Source organism: Lytechinus pictus, chromosome 9 (genome assembly GCF_037042905.1).
Source record: "Lytechinus pictus isolate F3 Inbred chromosome 9, Lp3.0, whole genome shotgun sequence".
NCBI lineage: Eukaryota > Metazoa > Echinodermata > Echinoidea > Temnopleuroida > Toxopneustidae > Lytechinus > Lytechinus pictus.
The window spans coordinates 23,876,905-23,900,278 of NC_087253.1; the positions used below are offsets into that span (position 1 = coordinate 23,876,905).

A 23,374-nucleotide genomic window follows, 5' to 3' on the forward strand; every position below is an offset into this window, starting at 1 on the left:
TAAGCCATACTCATGGGGTTGATAAATGCATACCTTGTGTGTAGGCGATCTAATGTTGTATGGTGTAATGTTAGCGTGACCATCTTTATTCACTTAGAAAAGGGGCTGGGGTCAATTAGCTTTACCAAGTGTATTAATTTATTTGTTCTTCTTATACCCACCTTTCCAGAGAGAGGGTAGACAAAACGTTTACCAAAGTAAAGTGAACAAAATTAAGATGGATATACTCTGGAAAAGAATAAATCTATTATCAATCACATAAACTGTACATCCTGATACATTATTAGCTTCTCAGTGAAATGTGTATTTTTTAAAGAAATGTTAGATGATTAAAATAGCTGAAATCTACTCTCAGGAGATGTTAAATCACTATAAAGGGGGTGTTATTAGGATCCTGAATAAACAATTTTCGCATTGAGAGGGAGAGGGGTGATCTTATCTGTTTAATTTGCACCCCCCCCCCCCCGAAGTCTCATAAAAAAAAAACCCTAATTGTATTCAACACTAACTTCTGGGCTGGTTCGTCACACCCTCCCCTACCTTGATGTATTATATCTCCAGTTCCGACAATCTAAATGACAACTATATCGCTTAATACAATGTTTCCACGCGCTGTATACTATTACCAAGGCTTTCCCGATCGGAAGCTCGAGCATTCAAGGAATTCCTTCCTACCGGTTAACCATTTACTACATCTGGGTGGAGAGTGGCAAATATAGATAAACGCCTTGCCAAAGGACGCGAGTTCCATGGTGGAATTCAAACCCCAAGTCTTAACGTTCAAAGTCCGGAGACTTATATACTGAGCCACAATACATATATTGTTATATTACGATTTTACCACACACATGCACCCACTTTTGTTCTATGTTCATTATGGATATGAAATCATCATGTTGAATGACGGTATCAACAGGATTAGAAGAAGTAGATAGACTTCATAAAGCGATAGGAAGAGAGTGATTGGAAACGGTGCAATACATTTAAACACACTCATTGACACTTATCACACGGACAGATCAGATCACAATAAGAGAAAAGCAGTTAGGTAGGTAGAGAGAAATGGAGGGGGGGGGGGCAGATGGGGGGATTGGAGGGGTAGAGCTAATGTTAAGCCTTCATTGTCGCCCTCATCATCAGTGACCATTAAGACGTTGTGAACAACTTCCGAACACCGTCGAACTGCTTGCACGCTTCTCTTCCTCCGCTCCGCGCAAACAGGAGAATCATAGCCTTAGATTGGTTCGTCTCATGCTGACGTCACTAGAACAAACCAAGGAAAAGATTATAAACTAAAACATACTTCTTAATTTGGCATTAGATGATAGGGCGGAGAGGGAGTCACTGGATTCGGTTTAAAAGACAGAAGATTGCTAATTACAAGAATAAATTTGATTCAACGAATTCTATTTGTTCCCCGTAACGACAGCATAGACCAGCGACCATCTAACAGTACTACACAAGGGTGAGTGCAATGATATCGTTATCTTAAAACATATTTATTTTCCTTCAGTTCCCTGAATACCATTTAAGAGTTGCAAGAAAGCTGTCTTATCGTTATTTAACAACCTTTCTGGTGCCACGACATTTGCTCCTGCGACGATTGCTCTTGGCTTAATTTCGTCTAAGATATAGGGTTAAGGTTAGGGTTGCAATGTTATTATGTTAGGTTTTGGGTTAGGTTTAGGGTAGGGTTTAGTGTTAAACCCAGGGTTGAAGTTCCTCATTCGATGGAGCAAATGTCATGGAAACATTTTGTTTTTACTTTATTTTTTTCCGGTCTAGAATATACTTTTTGGGTTGGTGTTAAAATCTTCCTAAAACAATTTTTAAAATAAAATTTTCATCTTAGAGATGTCCCATCCTTCTTATATCTTTTCCCTGGAAAGGATTACTAATATAGGATTACTTACATTATTCTCACCAATTTCATCCACAAAATTCGACAGATATATAAGGTAAGCGACAGTTTAAACAAATATATAAATAGTAATACTTTGAAGTTGACAGAGGTTACGTAACTCTCAATATGAACACTGTCAAATTTCGATAACTATTGACCTCTATAATTGAACATAATTTCCAGAAAAAGCATGAGTGTATACACTCAACACTAAAGTACATATTAGTCAGTCGTTTAATAACCATTATAACAGATTCATCATGTTAATAGCCGTTAAGTCTTCAGATAAGAAGAAGCTCTGAATATACATATTTTGTTATTCCCCAGTCTTATGCTCATTCTCGGCGAATATCAACGAAACATGTTTCCTCACCTCATTTAACCCCCCAAGTCAAGTTTTTGAAAACACAAAGAAAAACTCGCATTTCAAACATGGACTTACGCAGTAGGGGGGGTACTGCCTCACCTTCACCTTTTTTTTTACTGAAACTGTTCACAGAATTCATCAAATATCTGCATGCAAGCTGTTGGTACCACTTTAGTAAATGCAAAGCACCCACATGACATGCTCGGTCGCTTTGTTCCCTCGTTTTCGAGTTTATTAAGAAAATGTATATGCGTTTTGCCTCCCACCACTCCATGGGTAAAAATATTCGTATGCCATGATTTCGATTAACATAATGGTTAATTGTTAAAGGCGTTCTAGAAATTAATCGCAACGAAGGGCTGTCAGATCCTCCAAAGGTTTCGAATTACATTTAGTATAATGGTACCACTGCGCAAGTGTCATTACCAATACAACACGATATTAGACACACAGTATTAGGTTACCCTTTTCACAAAAAAAGATGACTATTATCAGTCATACTAAATTGAGTTTAGACAAATATTAAATCCAATTAGATTAAGTAAATGCATTTTTCCTCGGGCGCCGTCAAAGTCCCTCTTGTTCCTAGTAATGCATGAATGTTATCGTAATTAAAAAAAAACTACATGGACAAAATGACAAAATTGATAGATCGATAACAAACATCTTTATCAAAATATAAATGTATAAAAGATGTACCGTGGTAAATTGTAATTTCTATTCCGAAATCTGACAGCTTTGGTTCTCAAACATTTTGATTTAAAAGTGAGGCCGCTATCTGACCCTTTTATAACTAATAAACGCATTATTTTCTCCTTGTAACTAGAAATTCATTCATTCATAGTGGATTGAAAATCATAAGTGGTGACGGGGGGGATTGGATATGTCCTCCCCTCGATTTTCAAATTTTGTACAACAGCCTATCGGCGGGGGTAGTCTCGCCCCCCCCCCCTCTCCCGTTGGTGAATACAATCTTACGAAATCGCAGCCTATATAAGCTGATGATGCAAACCAAAATTTTAATAAACCAGGGGATAATGCATATACATAACGTAAAACCAAGACTTTAAATGTATTTCATTATATCAAACATTGCATTTTATAAATTGTAACTTAAAATCAATTGTATCAGAATCTGATAAGTCATATATTTATTCTTACACAATTATACTATTCTTATATCATTTGGATATTCCTGTCATAGGGCGTTGCAAAGCTCCCGAGAATGCTTCTCTCCCCTCCCCCTCTCTTGCTTTTTGCTTTTTCATGGTGATACAAACTCTTTATCCATGATTTATTTTTTTTAAATCTGTATTACATGCCCTCCTATAGAAAGAACACATGATCTACTGATAGATGTGATAACAGAGGCAGTTTAACTGAAATATATATTAAAGTAATGGGGAGAGTTGTTCACAAGTAACATCACACATCTTTGTCGCATTGCCAATGTGAGGATCTCCATAGCATTAGTGATCGCAATATTAAAATGCTCATAACTTTCTCATTATTTGTCCAATTTTTCTCAAACATTCATAGATCTGTTTCTTTGATTTTTCTGTTTTCACACAAGCTATCTTGTTCCAAAGGTTTCATTCTCCTTTAAGGACAAACAAAAATGGAATATACATTTATGATTCAGGAAGTAACTTGGGGCGAGGTGTCTCGCCTTGAAGAAGTAGATCATTTAGATACCCGTGACGGTATTGTCTTATCAATTTTGTGGTAAATAATTAATAATTTTGTGGACAATACTTAATAAAAGCTCTACTCACATTGTCCATTACCCTGACAAATGGCTTCCGGCTCTCAACAAAGGTCAGCACAACTGATCAAAAATTTAATCGAAATATATCTATTTCTTTGTTTCTGATATTTTATTAGTAATGAAATGGGGGTTTAAGGAACAGGAGTCAAGTATAACAGCCCAAAGTTGTTTAGTGATGACCTTCCTGACCCATCTTGGTTCTACCTCATATTTTTTGATACAGAAATCTTGTGATGATTCGAATTCGTATTTAATATCTATTAAGATCAGATACAGAATTTACGCATGGGACTTTGATTGATAATCCCTCCTCGGTTTGAGTGAATATTAATGTGTAATTGATACAAATGAATAGATCATTTAATTATCTTTAAAGTGATACCATACATTATACGATTATGGTTCACATGGAGGTGCAGTTTCCTGAAATTTGAGGCAATGTCAAAATTTAAAAGTTGCAGAAGGACACAATATTGAAAGTCACTGTTTCTTTTTTTTCCGTGGTGTTGAGTTGGTTTTCATACTCCTTATCAACATTAACATGGAATCAAACACACCTCTGCACAAGCAAACACGTAACAGACATGCATGGGTATTTAAAACCACGGCTCAAACCAAGAACCATCACTACATAAACCACAACAAAACATAGAAAATGAAGAAGCAGGGACTTGATTTGAATGGATTTTCATCTCTATTGACACAGACAAAATAATCATCTTCTTTATTGACCCTTCATGACTAGTTCTGCTCGTTATGCAGCTTTTCAATTCAGACCTCATCCAACACTTTTGAATCCTGCTCTTTCCGTGATGGCATGATCATAAAAAAGCATGGAATCATTTTAAAGAGAATTAAATTATCTTTAGAATGATTACAAATATGCAATGTGTAAAAATTGGGAGTTGGTAGAAAATAATGGCCAAACTCAGATTTTCAAACTTTTTTGAGGGGTTTATATATACATATATATAATTACTTATCTCCGTTATACATTGCATTGTATTGGATTTATCATTGTTATTAGTAGGCCTATATTTTGTATTTTATATATTGGTTTAGATTCTGATGAAGGGCATGTGCCCGAAAGCTTGATAAAGACTGGTATTGACCTTGCTACGGCCCTCTCCATACTCTTGATCTTAAATATAATTATGAAGGAGAACCGTACACGTACATCACTGAGATTGATCACACTTAATTGATCATATATATATATATATATTTAAATGCCGTATCGCGCAAAATTCATTCAAAAACGAGCGAGCGAAGCGAGAGAGCAAAAGTTTCCACATTCTCTATTACAAAGAATCAATTTTTGTGATAGATTTTGGTATAATATTTAGAAAATTATATCATATTAGACCATTCTCTCTCCTTTTCTTTCTTTTCCTTTTTTTTTTCCTGGTCCTGTTTTTTATTCATTTCTTTTTTGAGGGGGGTCGGAGCGGGAGCAAGTGCCCCAAGCCTCCCCATCTGTGCGCCACTTACTTCATAAACACATTTTTCATATTTTTTTCCATCTTACGTTAATAAGAAACGAAAAATAAAAATAAAATAATTCCGAGACCAAAAATAAGAAAAGGCGTAAATTCCTGATTTTAGGAATGTAAAGAACAAAATATCCAGCTTATGTTTTTATTTAATCTTAAATCCTCGTTGAAGAAAAACCTAATTCTAAAATTTTTCATCAAACGGATAATCACATAATCGCATTTACATAGAAAAGGGACTGCATATTCGCCTTGGTACTCTTATGGCTTTGTGGCATCCACAATATTTATATACAAGTGCAATTATATCAGACAGAGGATTATCCTACAGTTTTAATTCCTAATCCACTAGGTTTAGTCAGCCATCTTAATTTTATTTGCGGTGTGGGAGCAACCTACCGATTACATCCTTCCTTCGGAAGAGGAGAGGTTGTAAAGCCTATATTTTGCTAAACCCGTTTTCCTTTGCCCTTTAATTCAAACTCAATGGTATCCATTCCATCCATTTAATACGAATGAGAACTATCTCAAAATTCATTATGGAAAACGATTTCTTATTACAACAGCCCAAAACACGGAACAAACACGCGAGGCTCGGATATTATTCAAAATTAATCTAAAATCGGGGGGGGGGGGATGCAAACAAACAAATATTAAACTAAAAAATTACAACACAGAAACAAAAAATCGAACGATCTAGATTATTGTGTTCCATAATTTTTTCTTCTGAAAATATTGGTTATAAGCTTTTTTTAAAGCAGTATTCGAGTTTCATCCATAATGAATAGACAGATTTAGATCGCATGATGTATTTTCTTAGTAATAAAATTCAAATTTCTTGGTAGTAGTGAGACACTTTCATTAGGATTGAGTGCATTTTGTAATTTAGGGTCAAGACCTGAACAGATTCCATATAAGAGCAAGCGGCTTTGAATAAATTAGATGATTCACAATGCACTTTCCCTCGGGAAATTTACTTAATATTCGCATATTTTGCTTTTGGGACATTATGTTAATCCTTATTTTTTCTAATTCATGGATTATAATTGGAAAGATATCAGATGCATTGGCCATTTTCCATTGCACTGATATTCCGTATAATTTCGTACAAAAATAATAAGATACAGTGAACAAAATTATCATACCTTATCAATGAATCTAAAATCGACAAAAATCACGTAAATTTCATTGTGATAATAAATTACCCAATCTTTATAGTGTACTTAAGTTATAACCGGATAACCGTCGAAAATAATTTCAAACGCCACACATGAATTTAAAAAATAACAATTTATTTGATACATGTTTTTTTTTTTCCTGAATCAATTTGGAATTAAACTCCTCGTGTGCATTATATTTTGAAAAAAAAATAATTTAAGAAACAAAAATAAAGATAATCATTTATCTTAGTATAGTATGTTGGAAATCGTTGCTTATTTCACCATATTTTTAAGCACTATTAAACTGATTCTGCTGCTTTTGTCTTCAAACTTTCTTTACCTTTTTATCCTTTCTACAAGACGACTGCGGATTTACCTATATCAATTTCAATGGCGTGATGAAAAATGATCAATTATTCAATTGTTTGGATTTCATACATGAAGACCATGAGAGAAACTTGAGAAAAGAAACGAGATACGCTCGTTTACATCATTAATACCTATTCGAGAAGTGATGCAGATGAAGGTAAAGAAAGAGGGAGAGAGATTGGTTGAGGGAGGGGAGGTAGGGGAGGCAGAACGACAGATAGAGAGACAGAAATGAACAGATATGGGCAGAGGAAGAGTGGGGATAATAGGGAGGAGCCCTCATTTTCCAAAGTAACATTTTCTTTTTCATATTCTGCATAACGTGGTAACACCTCTTTGCCCCATTGGTAAACGAGTGGTGTGTAATCGAACATTGTGAACAGAGGGAGACAGAGAGGGGAGTGAGAAGAGAGGGGGGAGAGGAGAGAAGGAAGATTTAGAAATAAAAAGTTTGGTTGCAAAAGGGGTTAGATCCACTTTGGACCACTCGAGAAAAATCATGTTTTTTGTTCTCCCATATTGCAATATTTTTATGAGAAACTAAATTTCCATGATGTACTACCCTGTCATGTGAACATAAAATTGGGTATACAAGTGATCTACCTGTCTCCAATTTAAAAAAAAAATGTCAAAAATACCATTGTGAATCTAACTTCTTTTGCAAGCAAACTGAAATAGATCCAATCCCTTTTGAATGAGAAAAAAAAGTGATTTTTCTTTGCCACTTTTATTCACGATTTAATTGGAATTTCGAATTTTCTTTGGTATCATCAGAGAGACTAAAAATCCATAGATTTTGAGACAAAAAACCATTACAAATTTTATGAAAAATGAATCTTACCCATTTTGCAATTGAGCTCTTCAAATATATATAAATATGGATGTACAGTCAGAGGGAGGCAATGGGAGGGAAAGGAATAGAGGGAGAGATAAGTGAAGTTTAAGGAATCATCTATGTTCGTATCCTCTTCTCCATGATGTTGTATTATTTTCATGACATCATTTTTTAATTCTTTCTCTAACGCAATCTGACAGAAGCATTTTTTTTGTAGAAATTTCAGGGCAAATTGTAAAATTAGACATTGTTTGAAATAGGTGAACTTGTTGCCAGTAAGTTATTTGTGGAACTATCGTTAAGTAAAGAGCACAATACTTACACATTGATATTTTGTTTTACAATCGAAGTGTATTGATGGAAATTTAATTTTTAAAGGCAATGGATTCATGCGCTTTTTTGCTAAAGTAGGTCTAACTAAAATATACACGTCAACGCAGATCTTTTTGCGAAGGTTGACGGATGACCATGGCATTGGGTAATAAAGTTCAATTATAAACATGAAATATTAGATCTTGAAACTATCACCCCAATCCTGTGAGTTAATGATAAGGATGACATTTTCCCTTGCACACAGAAATTCAACTCGACCCCCCCCCCCTCCTTCTCTTCATCTCACCCCCTTTTTACTCCCTGCGTAGTATTCCCCGGACTTTGAATCCAAGGGTCGTTGGTTCAAATCCTAGCCATGGCGTAATTTCCATCAGCAAGGAATTCATCCACAAAGTGCTGCACTCAACCCAGGTTGAGGTTAATGGGTATAGGCAGGAAGTAAATCCTCAAAAAGCTATGAGTATCTGAATCGGCAGACAAGCTTAACCCGATGTGTTATAGGAGCGCCTTGAGCACCCAACAAGGTGGATATGTGCGATATACAAATATCATATTTTTATTGTATTATTATTTCTACTATACTTCTCTCTTATTTTTAGATCAAAGATGAATTTGGGTTTCAGTTTAAAGGCAGTCGGCATCACATTGCTGGCTGTGATCATTGCTCTGGCCTTTGCGGACAACCCACGACAGGTACAGAAAAAACCAATGGTGAGTTACGTAAACGTGAATATATATTCGTGCGTTTCATATACACATACACAAAATCTAACCATAAATATATGGTTGTACCAACCTTTTGGGAGTAATCTTGCACCCTAAGTAGAACACCCGTGCAAAAATGCACCTTTTCATTATTATTTGCACCCTAAAAGTCCAACTGTTCACCTTTTAAGGTGCATAATACCAAACATTAAGAAAGGGTCAAATTTGAACCTTTATTACATGGTTCAAATCTACATCCTATTGGGTGCTTAATATAGCTATACAACACCTTTAAAGTGCACAAATTAGCATAAGTGCACTCGTTAGCACTCCTTGGGGGTGATGCTATTGTACAAACCACTATAGGGTTCAAATTTGAATACAGGCACCACCAACGTTTAGATGATGAGAGGTTTGTGGGTGGACCACTTTTGATTAACCCGTTGCTCCATGACACCAGGTGGTCCCCGTAGAGCGCCAATGGAAATACAAAATTTCGAGTGACAATGTATCCGACCACGAATGAAAATTTAAAAAATATAGAAAATATAATAGTGAACGATGATTCCTAACCACATGGAGGAATAAGGGTTAATCAGTATATTCATTATAAGAGACCAAAATATAATATAAATGCTAACACTCTAAAATCAGAGAGTAAAAAAATACCCAATATTGGGTAAAAAGAGAACATGCATGTTTGCTGGATATTTTTTCCCCAATATTGAGCAAAATGCATGTTTAAAGGGTAAATTTCAAAGCAACATTGCGTAAAACCTACACAATATCTGGTATTGTTTTTAGCCAACAAACATGCATGTTCCCATTTTACCCAATGTTGGGTATTTTTTCAGAGTGTATTGTTTGTAATAACTTTGAAAAAGAGAGAGAAATACAATGAATAATACATGGTGATAAGCACACTTTGGTCAACCAATCTCTCAGGGTTAATGAATGTTCAATAGTGACGTCACAATAATGAAAAACAAATTGTATCATGAAAAACACGAATTCAGTATTAGGTGTGACATCAAAATCATTTGTGAGCCAATGAGCTATCGTTACTATAGGTGACCTGCCACCCCGAAACCAACAATAAGTCGTCCAAAATGAATATTAAGATTTTTATTGAGCTTGAAAATTTCCTAAGCTTTAAAATGATATATAATATGTTAAAATGGACCAACAATAACCATTACAAGTACTTGATTGAATGCAGAGGAAATTAAGCAAAAGCTTAAAGAATAAGGAGAAAACCAAGGTTTGAAGATTGGGGTTCACTCAAGCATGAGATGTGCATACTGTGTAATCTCAGTGAAACTTCCGAGCAGTCCGAAAAAGTAGTGTCCAAGAAACTCTTGTATGTCTTCTTTAATTCAACTTCACGACTTCATTTTTTCACAGTATGACGAAGAATAATTGTCCTTTCAGATAAGGTATTTTTAAATTTTGGGTCTTTGGAGACTAAATTTTGGCTATTTACAGAGAACCTTGCCTGGTGACTTATTGGTGATTTTGGGGCGGTAGGTCACATAGACACGTGATCAAATGTCTTACAGGAACGTCAAATGCAATTTCTGAAACATAGAGATAAGGCCCCTTTCATTTGCAACACTTTGGTATTGACAAGTTATATAAACCCAATTTAGATACTGATTAAATATGTTAACTATCCAATATTACGTTTAAATGTTAAGGAAAGAAAAAAAAAACCTCTCAGATTTAATGTTGGCAATTGGCACATTATTTTGAGTGAAAACTGCAATTACGAAGCAGGGAAATGGTATGGTATGGTATTTATTAAATCATGCGTCGCATTTGCAAAGACATGGATATACAATATTAGAAAGTGTACTATATTTCATAACAGTGGAATTATCTAAATAGCTAAAAAGTATACGATATCACAGACTGAATGCAATACGTAACATACTACTGCATATCAAACCATATTTACGATAAAAGGGTAATATAGAACACACGCATGGTAAAAAAAATGAAAAAGGAGAAGGAGGAGGAGAAGAAGAAGAAGTAGAAGAAACATGAGAGGAAAGAGATGAATAAGAAGAAGAGGAAGAAAAGAAAGAAGAAGATGAAAAAGCAAAAGAAGAAAGTTGAGTTAGAGAAGAATAACAATAAGATAAAATTTCACACAACATACATATTGCAAATTGAGTATACAGAGCACTGGTACGTCAAAGGTTAAATTCTAAAAATGTGATTTGTGGTTTGGCAATCGTGAAAACTCAAGGATAAAATAAAATAGTTGAAAAAGTTAGGGTATAAGGGTAGTTAATTAAAACCGAAAACTATAAAACTGGACAAGAATATCATTGCAAAACAATTTGGGGCTGAAAAATCAGCATAAACATTAATAGACCTTGGAGTTCAGCGAGTACATCAATTGAATTGACAATCCAAATAAAGTTATCAATTCTACAAATGGATACATGACGATAATTACTCCTTTGTAAATAAAATATACAAAACGGTGGATTAATGAGTCTTTCGTAACGCATTGTTGTCACAGTGTTTTGGAGATCACTACAGCAAAAAGAAACACGTGTCATAATATTTACATACCACCCTGGGTTACGTTAACTGCTACCAAATACATACAGTTTTTTTAATTTGAAGTTTGGTGATAAATGGGGGTTTATTTGCTAGCAACGAGTTTTTAATGGTTTAAGGCGGTTCCAATGATTTTGCAAACTTTTAGAACCTAGGATAACCTAATTGATCGTACTTTGTATAGGACGGTAAATATTTGACTGGGTAAATATAAGTACATGTAAACTTGTGATTTCGTCTATGACATGTGAATTGGGAATAGTCTTTAAAAGATAATGGGTAATGAAAGATAGGGACAGACAAACAAGTAGATAGAAAATTGATAAATAGACGGATAGATAGAGACAGTGAGAGATAGAGAGATTTTGCGAGCAAGTGAAGCGAGCGAAAAAGAAGAATTCCAAACTTGATTCACGATTATTATAATGCGGTAAATTTGGTTTCTTGGAATATGAAATTGATTCAAGGCAAATTTCACAATTGAAATGCATTTTCCAAAATTCATATGCAGTTTTTAATTGAGTTACAGACGAATTTATCTTTGTTTGCATTCTTAATGGGTTCATTATATTGTGCATTTGTCTTTTTCTTATTTATTTAATTTAAATTATATTATTTTTATTCATGTTTTCTTATTTTCTTATAATTTATCAATTTTAATCCACATTGTGTTTTTAATAATAATATATATTTACCCAGGAAAGCCACTTCAGTTTCGAAAACTGTTCTCCCAGTGGGCCCTGCTATTATAGAGTATAGAACTCAATCAGTTCGTCTGAAAACACCGAAACCTTATTTTTCGTACGCCGGTAGGCCAGGCGTCAATTTCCAGACGAAAGCTAAAGTCGCCATCAGTAACATTGATGTTGTTTTAGAAATGGGTTGGAGTTCACCTAAGATCACAAATATTGAAATTTCAGATGATCTTGCATGTGTTTAAAGAAATACATTTCGATATTTATTACTGTTTCAGATTCATTATTCTTTTACCGCTGGCAATGTTATGTATGTGTGTATGTTTACGAGAACCTCATTTATTGGCGATGGCATATGAATTTCGGAAATCTAAAATTCAACTCACCATACTCTGAAAATATCCTTCTTTGAGTAATTGCTAACTACTCTAGCATTCGTCGAATTGATATAACGATGAATTTCTGAAGGTATAAGTATTGTTATGTGCATCTTTTATGATCCTTGAAAATCATTTGTTTATTCGTTTGTTTTATATTTTTCGGCAGAAAAAAAATATTTCGGGAATCTTTGTTGTGTATACAACTTCTCTTTCTTTTAATTTTTTTTTCAGTATCGAGGATGGACGAAAATGACAGAAAGCAGATGTAAGTATATCATGTATATAGTAACACTTTCCTTGTTTTTCAAATTTTAGTTTATTTCTTTTTTTATTTTCATTGGATGAAAAAAATCATTTAGTGGTACATGCAACATATATAGATTGTATATCATAAACATATATTATATTTTGAAAAAAAAGGTGTTTGCTAAAAAGCTCATGTCCACTCCAACAAGAAATTGATCATAATAAAGAGAGAAATTCAAACGAGTATAACACTTCAAATTTTAGCAAAATCGGATGTAAAATAATAGAGTTATGACATTCTTGATTTTCTCTTAATTTCGCAAAACAGTTTCTAGTCGGTGTCTAAATGAGGGGACTGATGACGTCACCAAATCACTATTTCTTTTGTATTTTATTAAGAAATATTTTCATTTCTGCTCATCGTGTGAAACAAAGTTTTATTCTTGTCTGAACATGTAGAATCACGATTCTTTTATCATTTTATGGTTCAGTCAAGTTGGATATTATTATCAAACCTGTAACAATGGAAAATTTTATATAATTCAAACAATAAAAAAATAAAAAAAATAAAATAGTGAGTGAATGATATTCCCGACTCTCTCATTTGCATGCCACTGGGTTGTGCATTAACCTGTTATGTGGAAAAAAGGGAAACTTTAAAATGCCATAAACGTTTTTTTACATCCAATTTTGATGAAAGTTTTAACGTTATACCTGTTTGATTTTTTTTCTCTATTGATTAAAATCAACATTTTCTGGGAAGGACTTGATCTTTAAAGAAAGCATTGTTCCTCTATGGTTTACTGCATTTTTTGTTCATGATAAACACAGACGGGCCTACAGTAAGAGACAACGATCAATCAAATATGCAGACGAGAGCATGGAATTCACGATCAAGAGTTGTAGGGAAGAGATTTGGTAAGTTGCCGCCCCGCCCCGAACATTCACTATTCTGCTATGCAGACTCTTAATGGCTCGTGAGGTGGTTTCTCAGCACGCGTCAGCGCGCGAAGCGCGTTGCTGCTGGTTTGCAAAGCAAACCGGGCGTGAGGAGGCTGAAAGGGCGAGCGAAGGGAGCCGTTCGCAGCCACAGTAGACCTAGTCTGCACTGAAGACTCCCTGAACCAGCTGTGATACACACACTGCAGATTTGGGTCTACATTTGTAGACTAAACATTCACAGGGGACGCTGGACGGTTTTTTTAAGTAGAGGGTTTCAAGTTAAGGGGTAAAGGGAGCTGAACCAAACTGGGGGACTTAGTATGTAGAAAATCAAAATCAGATGGTAGTTTTCACTTTTTGCACACGTTTATTTAAAAAAAAAGGTAGGGGGGCTCAGCAATACGTTTATACACAACCCCTGATTCCTGCTCTGCCACAGGTTCTCATAAGTAACCGATTCCAGACCGAGTAGGTCTGTCACATCATCGATGGAAATTATTTCCATGACATATTTCCCGTACACATATGGGAGGGGGGTAGTTGCCCCATCTCTACCCCGATTTTTTGAAAAAGTTACATATTTTACTGAAAATTCACCCAAAATGTGCACGAAATCCCTCAGTTAATAATATAATGCAAAGCGCCCCTCTGACAAACTCGGTCGCTTATCTCCCTCGCTATCGAGTTTCTTGAATACAATTTTGCGTGTCATGCCCCCCCCCCCTTCCCCCACGAAAAAACCCCAACAAAATCAGCCTACGGCCATGCTGATTTCAAATAGATCAATAGTAATGACGGGAATGATTCCCTTATTCTGGAGTAGGATTCACTCGACCGGTATGGAATTTTCTGAGAAATAGAAGAACGATGTTTGCCCGTCTCCATCTGTACATAGTTGCATGATCTGCGTTTATACTGTTAATAGTTGCATGGTTTATCATTTTTTTTATTCATTTATCTAATTTTCATTTCATACCATTTTGCTAAATAGCGATAACATCAATGATTAGGTCATCTGTACTATCTAAAAACACTGAGTGAAATTTTACCCAATATTTGGTAGAAAGGGAATATGCATGTTTGCTTGGTAATTTTCTACCCCACATGTCAACGCAATATTGTGTAAAATTTACAAAATATTGGGGATCTTTTTACCCAGCCAGCATCCATGTTCCCATTTTACCCAATATTAGGGTTAACTTTTTTTTTAGAGTGCAACATAAATGACTTTGATATTGAATTCGTACAAAGTTTCCAAATGATTGATAAAAATCATATTAAGTAATGACTTTCGAATCAATTCCTGATAACTTTTCCTGATAACATAAGATACAAGAGAGTGGCTATGGTCTTTGCGCCCCTCCCCCGATCGTGGTCAATGGTCCAGCTCTAGCTAACAATCGAACTTTTAATATCATTTCCTCTCTTGCAGTTCCTGAACTTGATTCATTCGTCAAAAGGCCTGCTTGGTCGCCTCGTCCCCCAGTAGGCGGTAAGTGTGATATCAGCTAGTTAACAAACAGGGGGTATGTTGGAGAAAAATTGCAAAAAAAAAACGAAAAAAAAAAAAAAAAAAACCAGCGATTGTATCTGATGTTCAAAGGTCATCTATATCAATGATAAATGATTTATTCTTTGTAAATTATATACTAAAATGCAAAGTAACTCATCAACTTTAACTTGACAGATTGCTTCGAGGGTCACGGATTTCTGGCCCTCGAAGGCGAAGGGTACGAAAACTACCTTTTTCCAAGTTTGAGGTTTTAATGTACATGCACGAAAGCAACTTAATTGTTAAGTTTGTTGGTTTCATCCGAGTTTTTGCCCAATCAAGTTTCAGTGAAATGTTATCTCTTCTTCTAACTCTTTTGTTTGTGAATACTATGTTACATAAACATGATAACTGGTGTCTAGCTTCTTGGTCGTGAATATTTTAGGGGCCCATGACCCCCACAGCCCCACCCCCCTCCCTAATCTGTTCGCCAAAATATGTCTCGACCACATAGTCTTTCTACTAGTCTTATCCGACTTCTATTGCAGTGTCTGTACGCTTTATTTTTGTATCAACCATGCATTTTCTTTAACGTTTATATCCATTCTCTCTAACAAAATCTATTCCCGTCCACAGGGGCTGCGAAGAGGGACTGGGGCTTTGTGCTGAGCCCAGAAGGCAAGTAACACCATTCCTTACATCATTAAAAATTCACTAAGCACACTTTCTCCGGGACCTGCGAAAACGAGGATACCTCATTGAAAGTCTAATGCGTCTTTTGAAAGTATAAACTTGTCATCTGAACGATAGATTGAGTCGGGGGAACGATCGGATGACAATACACATATCTTGGCTTCAAAAGAGGATCGGATGCGCATGGAATGAACCCGGTGCCGTAATATAAACTTTAAAAAGCCCTGTTCATTATAATTGCGCGGCAGAAGAAGCCGTTGCGAAAGTTATTTTCCAATTGAAAAGGATGAAGAAACAACATACAAAATCTGCAGAGAATGAAAAGCCGAACTCGGATATTTACGGCAGGCAATATTCTCGTGAGAATATCGTTATATCCTCATACATCTACTTCTGTCAGTAACGTAAATTCCCCCTATTAAATGTAATCTAGACAGCTGAAAAAACCGAACAAAATGTTAATGCTGCCAACAAATACAAAGATGCATTGTGGGAACGAGTATTATTGCTGCTTGCAAAAGACCCGTCATCCGACCTAAATGCCATGCTTATACATTCTGTTCATTTATCATTGGAATATTTTTAAGTCGGCGCTTTTTAGTGTTTTAATTTACATACAACCACTTTGGTGGTCATTTCATCGGATTGTATTTCAACCTATATTTAGAGTGTTACCACAGCTAGTATTTACGATGGGTTTGGTTATAGGACCAGTCGATATTATGCCACGTATATACAGATAATGTAAATACCAGTTATGGTAACGATCTCAAAAAATAGTTCGAACAGAATCCAATTAAATTGCCACCCAAGTGTTTGTATGTATGAATAAAAAATGTGTGTCAAGTGGTTATGGAAGTAACTGCGTAATGCTGAGAAATTAGCAAAATACGCATGGAATTCCATCAAATGTCGGGTATTCTTCGGAGCAATATTTAATACACTGTCCCGCATATGCTTTTCTGTTAGTGATCATCAACATTATCGGTTTTGAGCAAAGATTCCGTGAGTTCACAAAGATAAGTTTACATAAATATAACAGATCTAGCATGATTTTAATGACTTTCTCATAAAATAATCGTTTGATGCAACTACTATATTTTACTTTTAATATTGAATCCTAGATAATAAATGTAAATTTTTCAGGTATAATCAATATTTATAGCTACTAGCAATACGAAATGCTCATAAATCCAATCAATTAGTGACAGTGAAATATTTACAAATATACACACTAAGAAAAAAAGATAAATAGGATGAAAGAAAACACAGGAACGATAATGGCTTTAATTTGTTTAAATCCCGTGGTATACCATTTTCTATTGGTATTTATTGTATTTGGTATTGGTATTGGTGGTGATTTTTTACCTGATTGCTAAGAAAGCATGAATGCTTGTAAGCAAGCAACCAGAGGACCGACGGCTTAAGGTCCCCTCCGAAGGGTTAGTAACTTTGCAAAAGGCTACAATGATGCATAAATCTAAACCTTATTAGTGAACAAAATGCAGACAGTTATTTTTCAACCAGACATGACATATTTACATCTGGGGCAGACCTTTCCTGTCACCATGGGAAAGGTATGACCATGGCTCGAACTTGAGCCTCTGTATCTATTGCTGAACTCCACAATATTCCAATTGGATAAGATTCCTGCAATCGTCAAGCGCACGCCAAAACAAGTTCAAACGCTCAACTCGCATTCTACTGTGTTTAAAGATGGCGCTGTTTAGTGTATCAGTGATGTGTTAAACACAGTTATGTTACATATCCTTTATGTTATGTATCATTTAAGTGCCATATATATTGCCTGAGGCATTTATTTTCGAAGCAAGTTGATTAAAAGAGAAAGAAATATATCTTTACATAATTTCAAAGAAATTAATTTAAATGATTTAATTGTGAACAAATTTAGGAAAACAGAATTAGTATACCAATGCAAAACAAGGCCACCCCCCGAAAAAAAATCATTTGATTGTTTGTATGTTCAAAATGATTGTGTAATTGTTTCTTAAATGATCATTTCGAAATCAAACGACAAATGGTAGTTAGTACAAACACTTTTACCAAGGATTTTCTAAATGTCTCTGCTCTTCATGCACCCGTCATTGTACTTCATAAAGAGCGCCCCTTACGATGCATTTTAATTTGATATATACATTTTTTCTTCAGAAATCAACGATGCCTTTGAGGACGAGCAGCTTACAGATAATGCCGCCTTAGACTCACATCCAGGTGAAACTGACGATGTATTGAGAGAAATAATGGATTACGTCAAACGCGAAGGTATGATATCAGATTAGTGATGGGCAATATTTTGATATAGTTGAAATTATGGGATATATTGATATTATGGGATATATCGCGGTAAAACGATGTGACAGAAATATTGTCAATTATGAACAAAATAATCATCATTATCCGTTGACTGTAAATGCTTTGTGCGAGCACGATAAAAATTTGACTTTTATGGCAGTCACTTCCCTTAATTAATGTAAATATTGAATTTTCAGACTCGGCTATATCGTGTTATCAGCGATATTTTGTTTGCGATAATGGATTATAATGGATTATACATTATGAAATAACGACCAGCACTACAATATATCAGATCAACAATTATCACGTAATGATAAATATCGCATTACCACATTTACGACGTTGTCACAAAGGACGTCAAATATTGAAATTCGTCTCCTCTGAGCACCTATAATCAACTCTTATTCTATCTTAAATGATGCTTTCTCCCGGGACATTGTAATTTATTCGAATATAAACCATGACGAGGCGAAAAAACGAGGTAATATTAGCTTGAAGGAGTTAAAACTCTTTGCCAAATTTGTGCTAATCTAAATTGCGCCAGCTATAGACGAAAGTTTGATAATATTTTATCAACGTTCTGTTTTCTTATTAAATCACGTTGTGACTGAAGGTAAACAATGAAATGGCAGTATTTTATTCTGATAATTCATAACTACCTACGATTTTTGTTTTATTTTGTTTTATTTGTTGGATAATTGAATTAAACCAACCCAAGGTCGTCTAATAATTATGAAATCAGATGAAGATGTGAAAACACCATGGAATGATGAAAAAAAAACAGAAGGATATCTGTAGGTTCTGCCTCCCCACACCCGCACAAAAAAAGAAAATTATCTGACATGTATATAAAAGTAATTGTTCTTAATACTGTCAAAAAATTCAGCGGTAAACTTCATTAGAATTGGATACAAGTGTTCCTTTGATACCACTTTTTTCGGACGGCATTGTATTATAACACATTGCACACATATCTGCTTAAGTAACCGCAGAACTTCAATCCTTGTTTCTCTGTTTTCTTCAACTCTTACCGGTTTTTTTTTAACAGTCAATCAAGCACTTGAATGGGTTATTGTTGACAATTTGTAGTCATTTTAAGACCTGTGTTGTGCTTGTTCATGGTCAATTACAATCTCCTTTTGGGGGGGGGCGATTTATTGTTGATTTTGGGTTGGCTGGTCACATTTTATCTTGTGTGTTTCACCCTTATGTTTTTTCAATGAGTATTCTTTCCAAGAGGCATTTTATCTACAGTCTATTGAGCGTAGTGATCGCACTTAAATATCCCCATCTTCAAGTAGTTCTTTTATCAACTTTTTATTGTTCCAAGTGGAAATGGATTAGTATTCGTTTGTTTGCAAGGTTCAACGCACTACTAAGTAGTTAGATTGAATGTGCAATAGTGCAATAGCAATGACAGTAATCAATCAATGGAGGGCTGTCAAGTGTAAAAGGCAAAAGACAGGCTGGTGAATTACTCACATGAAAGTGCTAATGTGGGACTGGCGTCCAATTTCAGTAGATCGGCTCCTTGCAGACAGATGATTTGATTGGAAAGTTATTAAATGCTGCTCGCCAAAAATGCATGTAAATGACTTATCATGCTTCCTTGTCGTAAGTTGAAAGTCTGCAATTCAGTCATATTGATCAAAATCATCTCAAATTGAAGAAGACGGTACATCGTTAACTTGTTGTGCTGGTTGAGCCTATGTTGTCAATACGCATTGCTCACTTCGGTTTTTTTTTTTTGGTTTAACTATACTATATACATCGACCTGTTTCGTCTTCAATAAAATGAGGGTAAACACGACCGCCAAATGATTTGTACGCGCATCGTAACCCACTTTGGTTTTGTGTTCATTGTGACGACGCTTTGTGAAAAATCGGCGCGCATCCGGATACGCGTCTCGTTTGCGCATGGATAATCTAAACATTGGCCCGTGTTCTTGAAAGTGGTGTCAATTGCAACATAGTACAAAACCATAATTCATGCATATTTGTGTACATAATTGGGCCTATTTTTCATCGCGTACACTTATACAAGTCCAATAACAAAAGGGCGCTTTTAGCAAATGGCTCCAAATTAAAAACACGATTAAACGAGAAATTTGCATAGTTCATGATTTTGTACAATAGCACAAGTGAAAGCTCTTCTGAGTAATTATGTTTAATTTGTCTGTTTCTTTCTAGTCATTTAACATTTCATTTTTGCCTGTTTCCTTTTTCTTAATTGCAGGTCGACAAAAGTAGCGTTCCACTCGCTTGCCAGAGTGCTTCATGGTGAAATGAAAAATAAAATTTTATTATAGAAAAAAACGAAACATGTAAATAAGATATAATGATCAATGGTACAGGATTAGTTTACCCCATTTAATCCAAATAAACAATTATCAGTCGCCTTTACAATGTAAATAATTTATTTATATTTGGGTTTGACAATGGAACCATATTCAGATACTGATATTGATATTTGTTGAAAATGGATATGTGCAATTAAGATTAGCCTACTGGTACGTATGTTTATCCTTAGAAAATATCAAAAAAATATATATATCTACATGATATTTCTTCAAATTATGTTTATAAACTTACTTTCTTTGTTTATGATGAAAACATATCGCTTTCCTATTTTTAAACTTATTGACTTGCATTTAAAGGAAAACTCCATGACCATTTTTTTGGCCGGCTATAAAAAAAGAGATGACTAAGTGCAATTATAACATATTCCCTATATATTTCCTAGAAACACGTGACTATTCAGCAAAATATTTCGCTAATAAGACTTATAATTATCTTTAAATTTAAGATATGATCTTGTGATCGAATTGATCTCCTAGAGGTGAAAGATAGTGATTATAAAAATAAAAGACAACCTTATTAGAAATGCATATTTTTAAGGTTTCTTTTATTAATGTACTGCACTCGATTCAATAGTAGTCCGCTGGTATGATTTTGCATGAGTGTTCTGTATATTATTTGAGAAAAAACAACAAGTTAATGAATCTTTGTTATTTCAAGTGTATTTATTATTTTCTTTGTCAGTCATAAAGATATTTTTTGAAAAGTAATTCAAACATAATTATACGATGCCATTTTCTAGAAAGCCGGGAGTGATATTTTATGCTCCTTCCTGTTGATTTCGCTTAAGGCATTCACGTAATTATGCTATTCGAAATTGTCAAAAAGTAATTATAAAATATAAATGATTCAAATTGTAATAAAAACATATTTAGTAGACAATTAGATATTTAATTAGGCCCCTAATTCATATCACGGAATGGGAACGGAAATTACATCCAATTGGAGCAAAGGGTTGGAGGGGGGGGGGGGGATTCGCCTAGCTCTCCTTGAATTAATTTTCATGGAAAGGAAACGGATTTTATTTCATCCTTCGAGTTTAAAAAGGGGGAAAATAGCTTGTTATCAGATCAGCATTCTCCTATTTTTTGTGCTTTTTTGTTTCTTAATATTATCGACATTATCCTTATTAATAGATTTGGTTAATTTTCATGCTTCCTTAAATCCTAAAATATTATTATTATTATTATCATTATCATTATTATTATCATTATTATTATTACTATCATCATCATCAGTTACATCATCATTATCATCATCATCATCATCATTTTGGTCATTGTATATATCATTATGATTATAATTATCCCGAAAAAAAACCTATTCGATGTATTTATCTCTTCAATACCAATGTGTGGTACTGTTCCTTGAGCAAGTTGAGGCTTGGTAATGTATATATGCTTTATTTAATCCCACATTAACAAAAATATTGTATTCATTTATTTTTATTTACCTTAATAAATAAGTATTTTATCCACATGTAGTTATCGGCCCTTACGCCATATGTTCAATGCGTTTATCTTACAAAAAAATATCAAGTTCTGTATTTAAATGCATTCATTTAGCATTATCGATTTAAATCTCGCAATAAAATCTGTGATTTATCTTTAAACGATTTCTTTATTGTCATTTGTTGATACAGTAAAGGAAGTAAAGGACGGGAGGAGAAACAGATTGGAGAATAAAGAGAGAGGGAGAGAGTAATACATAATAGACCAGTTCGTAGTTACTTCATGGACAATTTTGGTCAAAATGACCTTTCATTTCTTTCACTATGATAGGCAAATTTCAGAGCAAGATATTACGTAAGCATGCCTTACATAGCAGGATAAAGAAATCTTCAGATCATACGCAGAGTGGAACTTCGAACTGGCTTATTCCAACTTAACTGTCACTATTTGCTTTACGATTCCAAACGGCGCAATTAATCGTGGAGTAATCTTAGGGCAATCGCACACCTTACGATTGGTCTGCGACCCGATTTGGGAATAAAACTTCGTAAGATTCGATGCTAGTACACTGCAAAAACTCCGGTGTTAATTTAACACCAGACCGGAATCTACATATGTCCACACCAGAGAAGTATTGAAACAACACTAGTTTGGAATCAAACCGATGCTGTTTTAAGTCTAATTGGTGTTGAATAAACACCTATCTGGTGTTAGACCAAAACCAAACTGGTGTTGTTTAACACTTCTCTGGTGTGGACATATATAGATTCCAGGCTGGTGTTAAATCAACACCGGAGTTTTTGCAGTGTGTGGATACATGGAATATATTACTGTGTAATGTTCTAAATCATCACAGGAATACCTATATTTAAATATGTGGCTATGCTATTAGCCTTTTATAAGAATCAAAGCGAATATAATATCTAGTCGTAATGACGTCATAGCAATCATACGATTTGGTTGCGATTCGAAACTAATTTGGCCTTTACTCCATAAATAAATGTTTGCAATCAATATTGTTATATTAGTGTCCTTTTAATTAATTTGAACCTCAAATAGTTTAACAAAAAGAGCAAATTGCAATTTGTTTAGTAATCGCACCGTGAGCCAGTCGTAATGTGTGCGGTTGCCTTTAGTGATCTTATCAGATCGTATCAGGTCATATCAGATCAGCCGTGGCAATCGCATTGATCGTATAAAAGTTTTAGATGGTTCAAAAAATTTCGCATTCAGTTACGAAAGGCAAATCGTGGCTTTCGTAAATGATCGCACGCCAGTTCAGTTGAAACGAAGTATT

General features: G+C 34.7%; 1 protein-coding gene across 1 annotated transcript; it reads left to right on the plus strand.

Annotated features, from left to right (window-relative positions):
• The first annotated feature begins 1,313 nt into the window (after positions 1-1,313).
• Positions 1,314-22,238, plus strand: LOC129268657 (uncharacterized). Its single transcript, XM_054906185.2, has 8 exons — positions 1,314-1,465; positions 8,828-8,939; positions 12,811-12,844; positions 13,657-13,743; positions 15,200-15,259; positions 15,896-15,937; positions 18,122-18,235; positions 20,505-22,238. Exons 2-8 carry the CDS (start codon positions 8,835-8,837, stop codon positions 20,516-20,518), a joined length of 456 nt encoding a protein of 151 aa, XP_054762160.2. The 5' UTR covers positions 1,314-1,465; positions 8,828-8,834; the 3' UTR covers positions 20,519-22,238.
• Positions 22,239-23,374: the final 1,136 nt, after the last annotated feature.

What these genes read in the sequence shown, in the direction of transcription:
- LOC129268657 (XM_054906185.2), top strand. Translation starts at nt 8,835, where the DNA reads ATGAATTTGGGTTTCAGTTTAAAGGCAGTCGGCATCACATTGCTGGCT. An exon ending in AGGTACAGAAAAAACCAATG is followed by an intron (nt 8,940 to 12,810) that starts GTGAGTTACGTA and finishes TTTTTTTTTCAG; the next exon opens with TATCGAGGATGGACGAAAAT. An exon ending in GCCTCGTCCCCCAGTAGGCG is followed by an intron (nt 15,260 to 15,895) that starts GTAAGTGTGATA and finishes TCCCGTCCACAG; the next exon opens with GGGCTGCGAAGAGGGACTGG.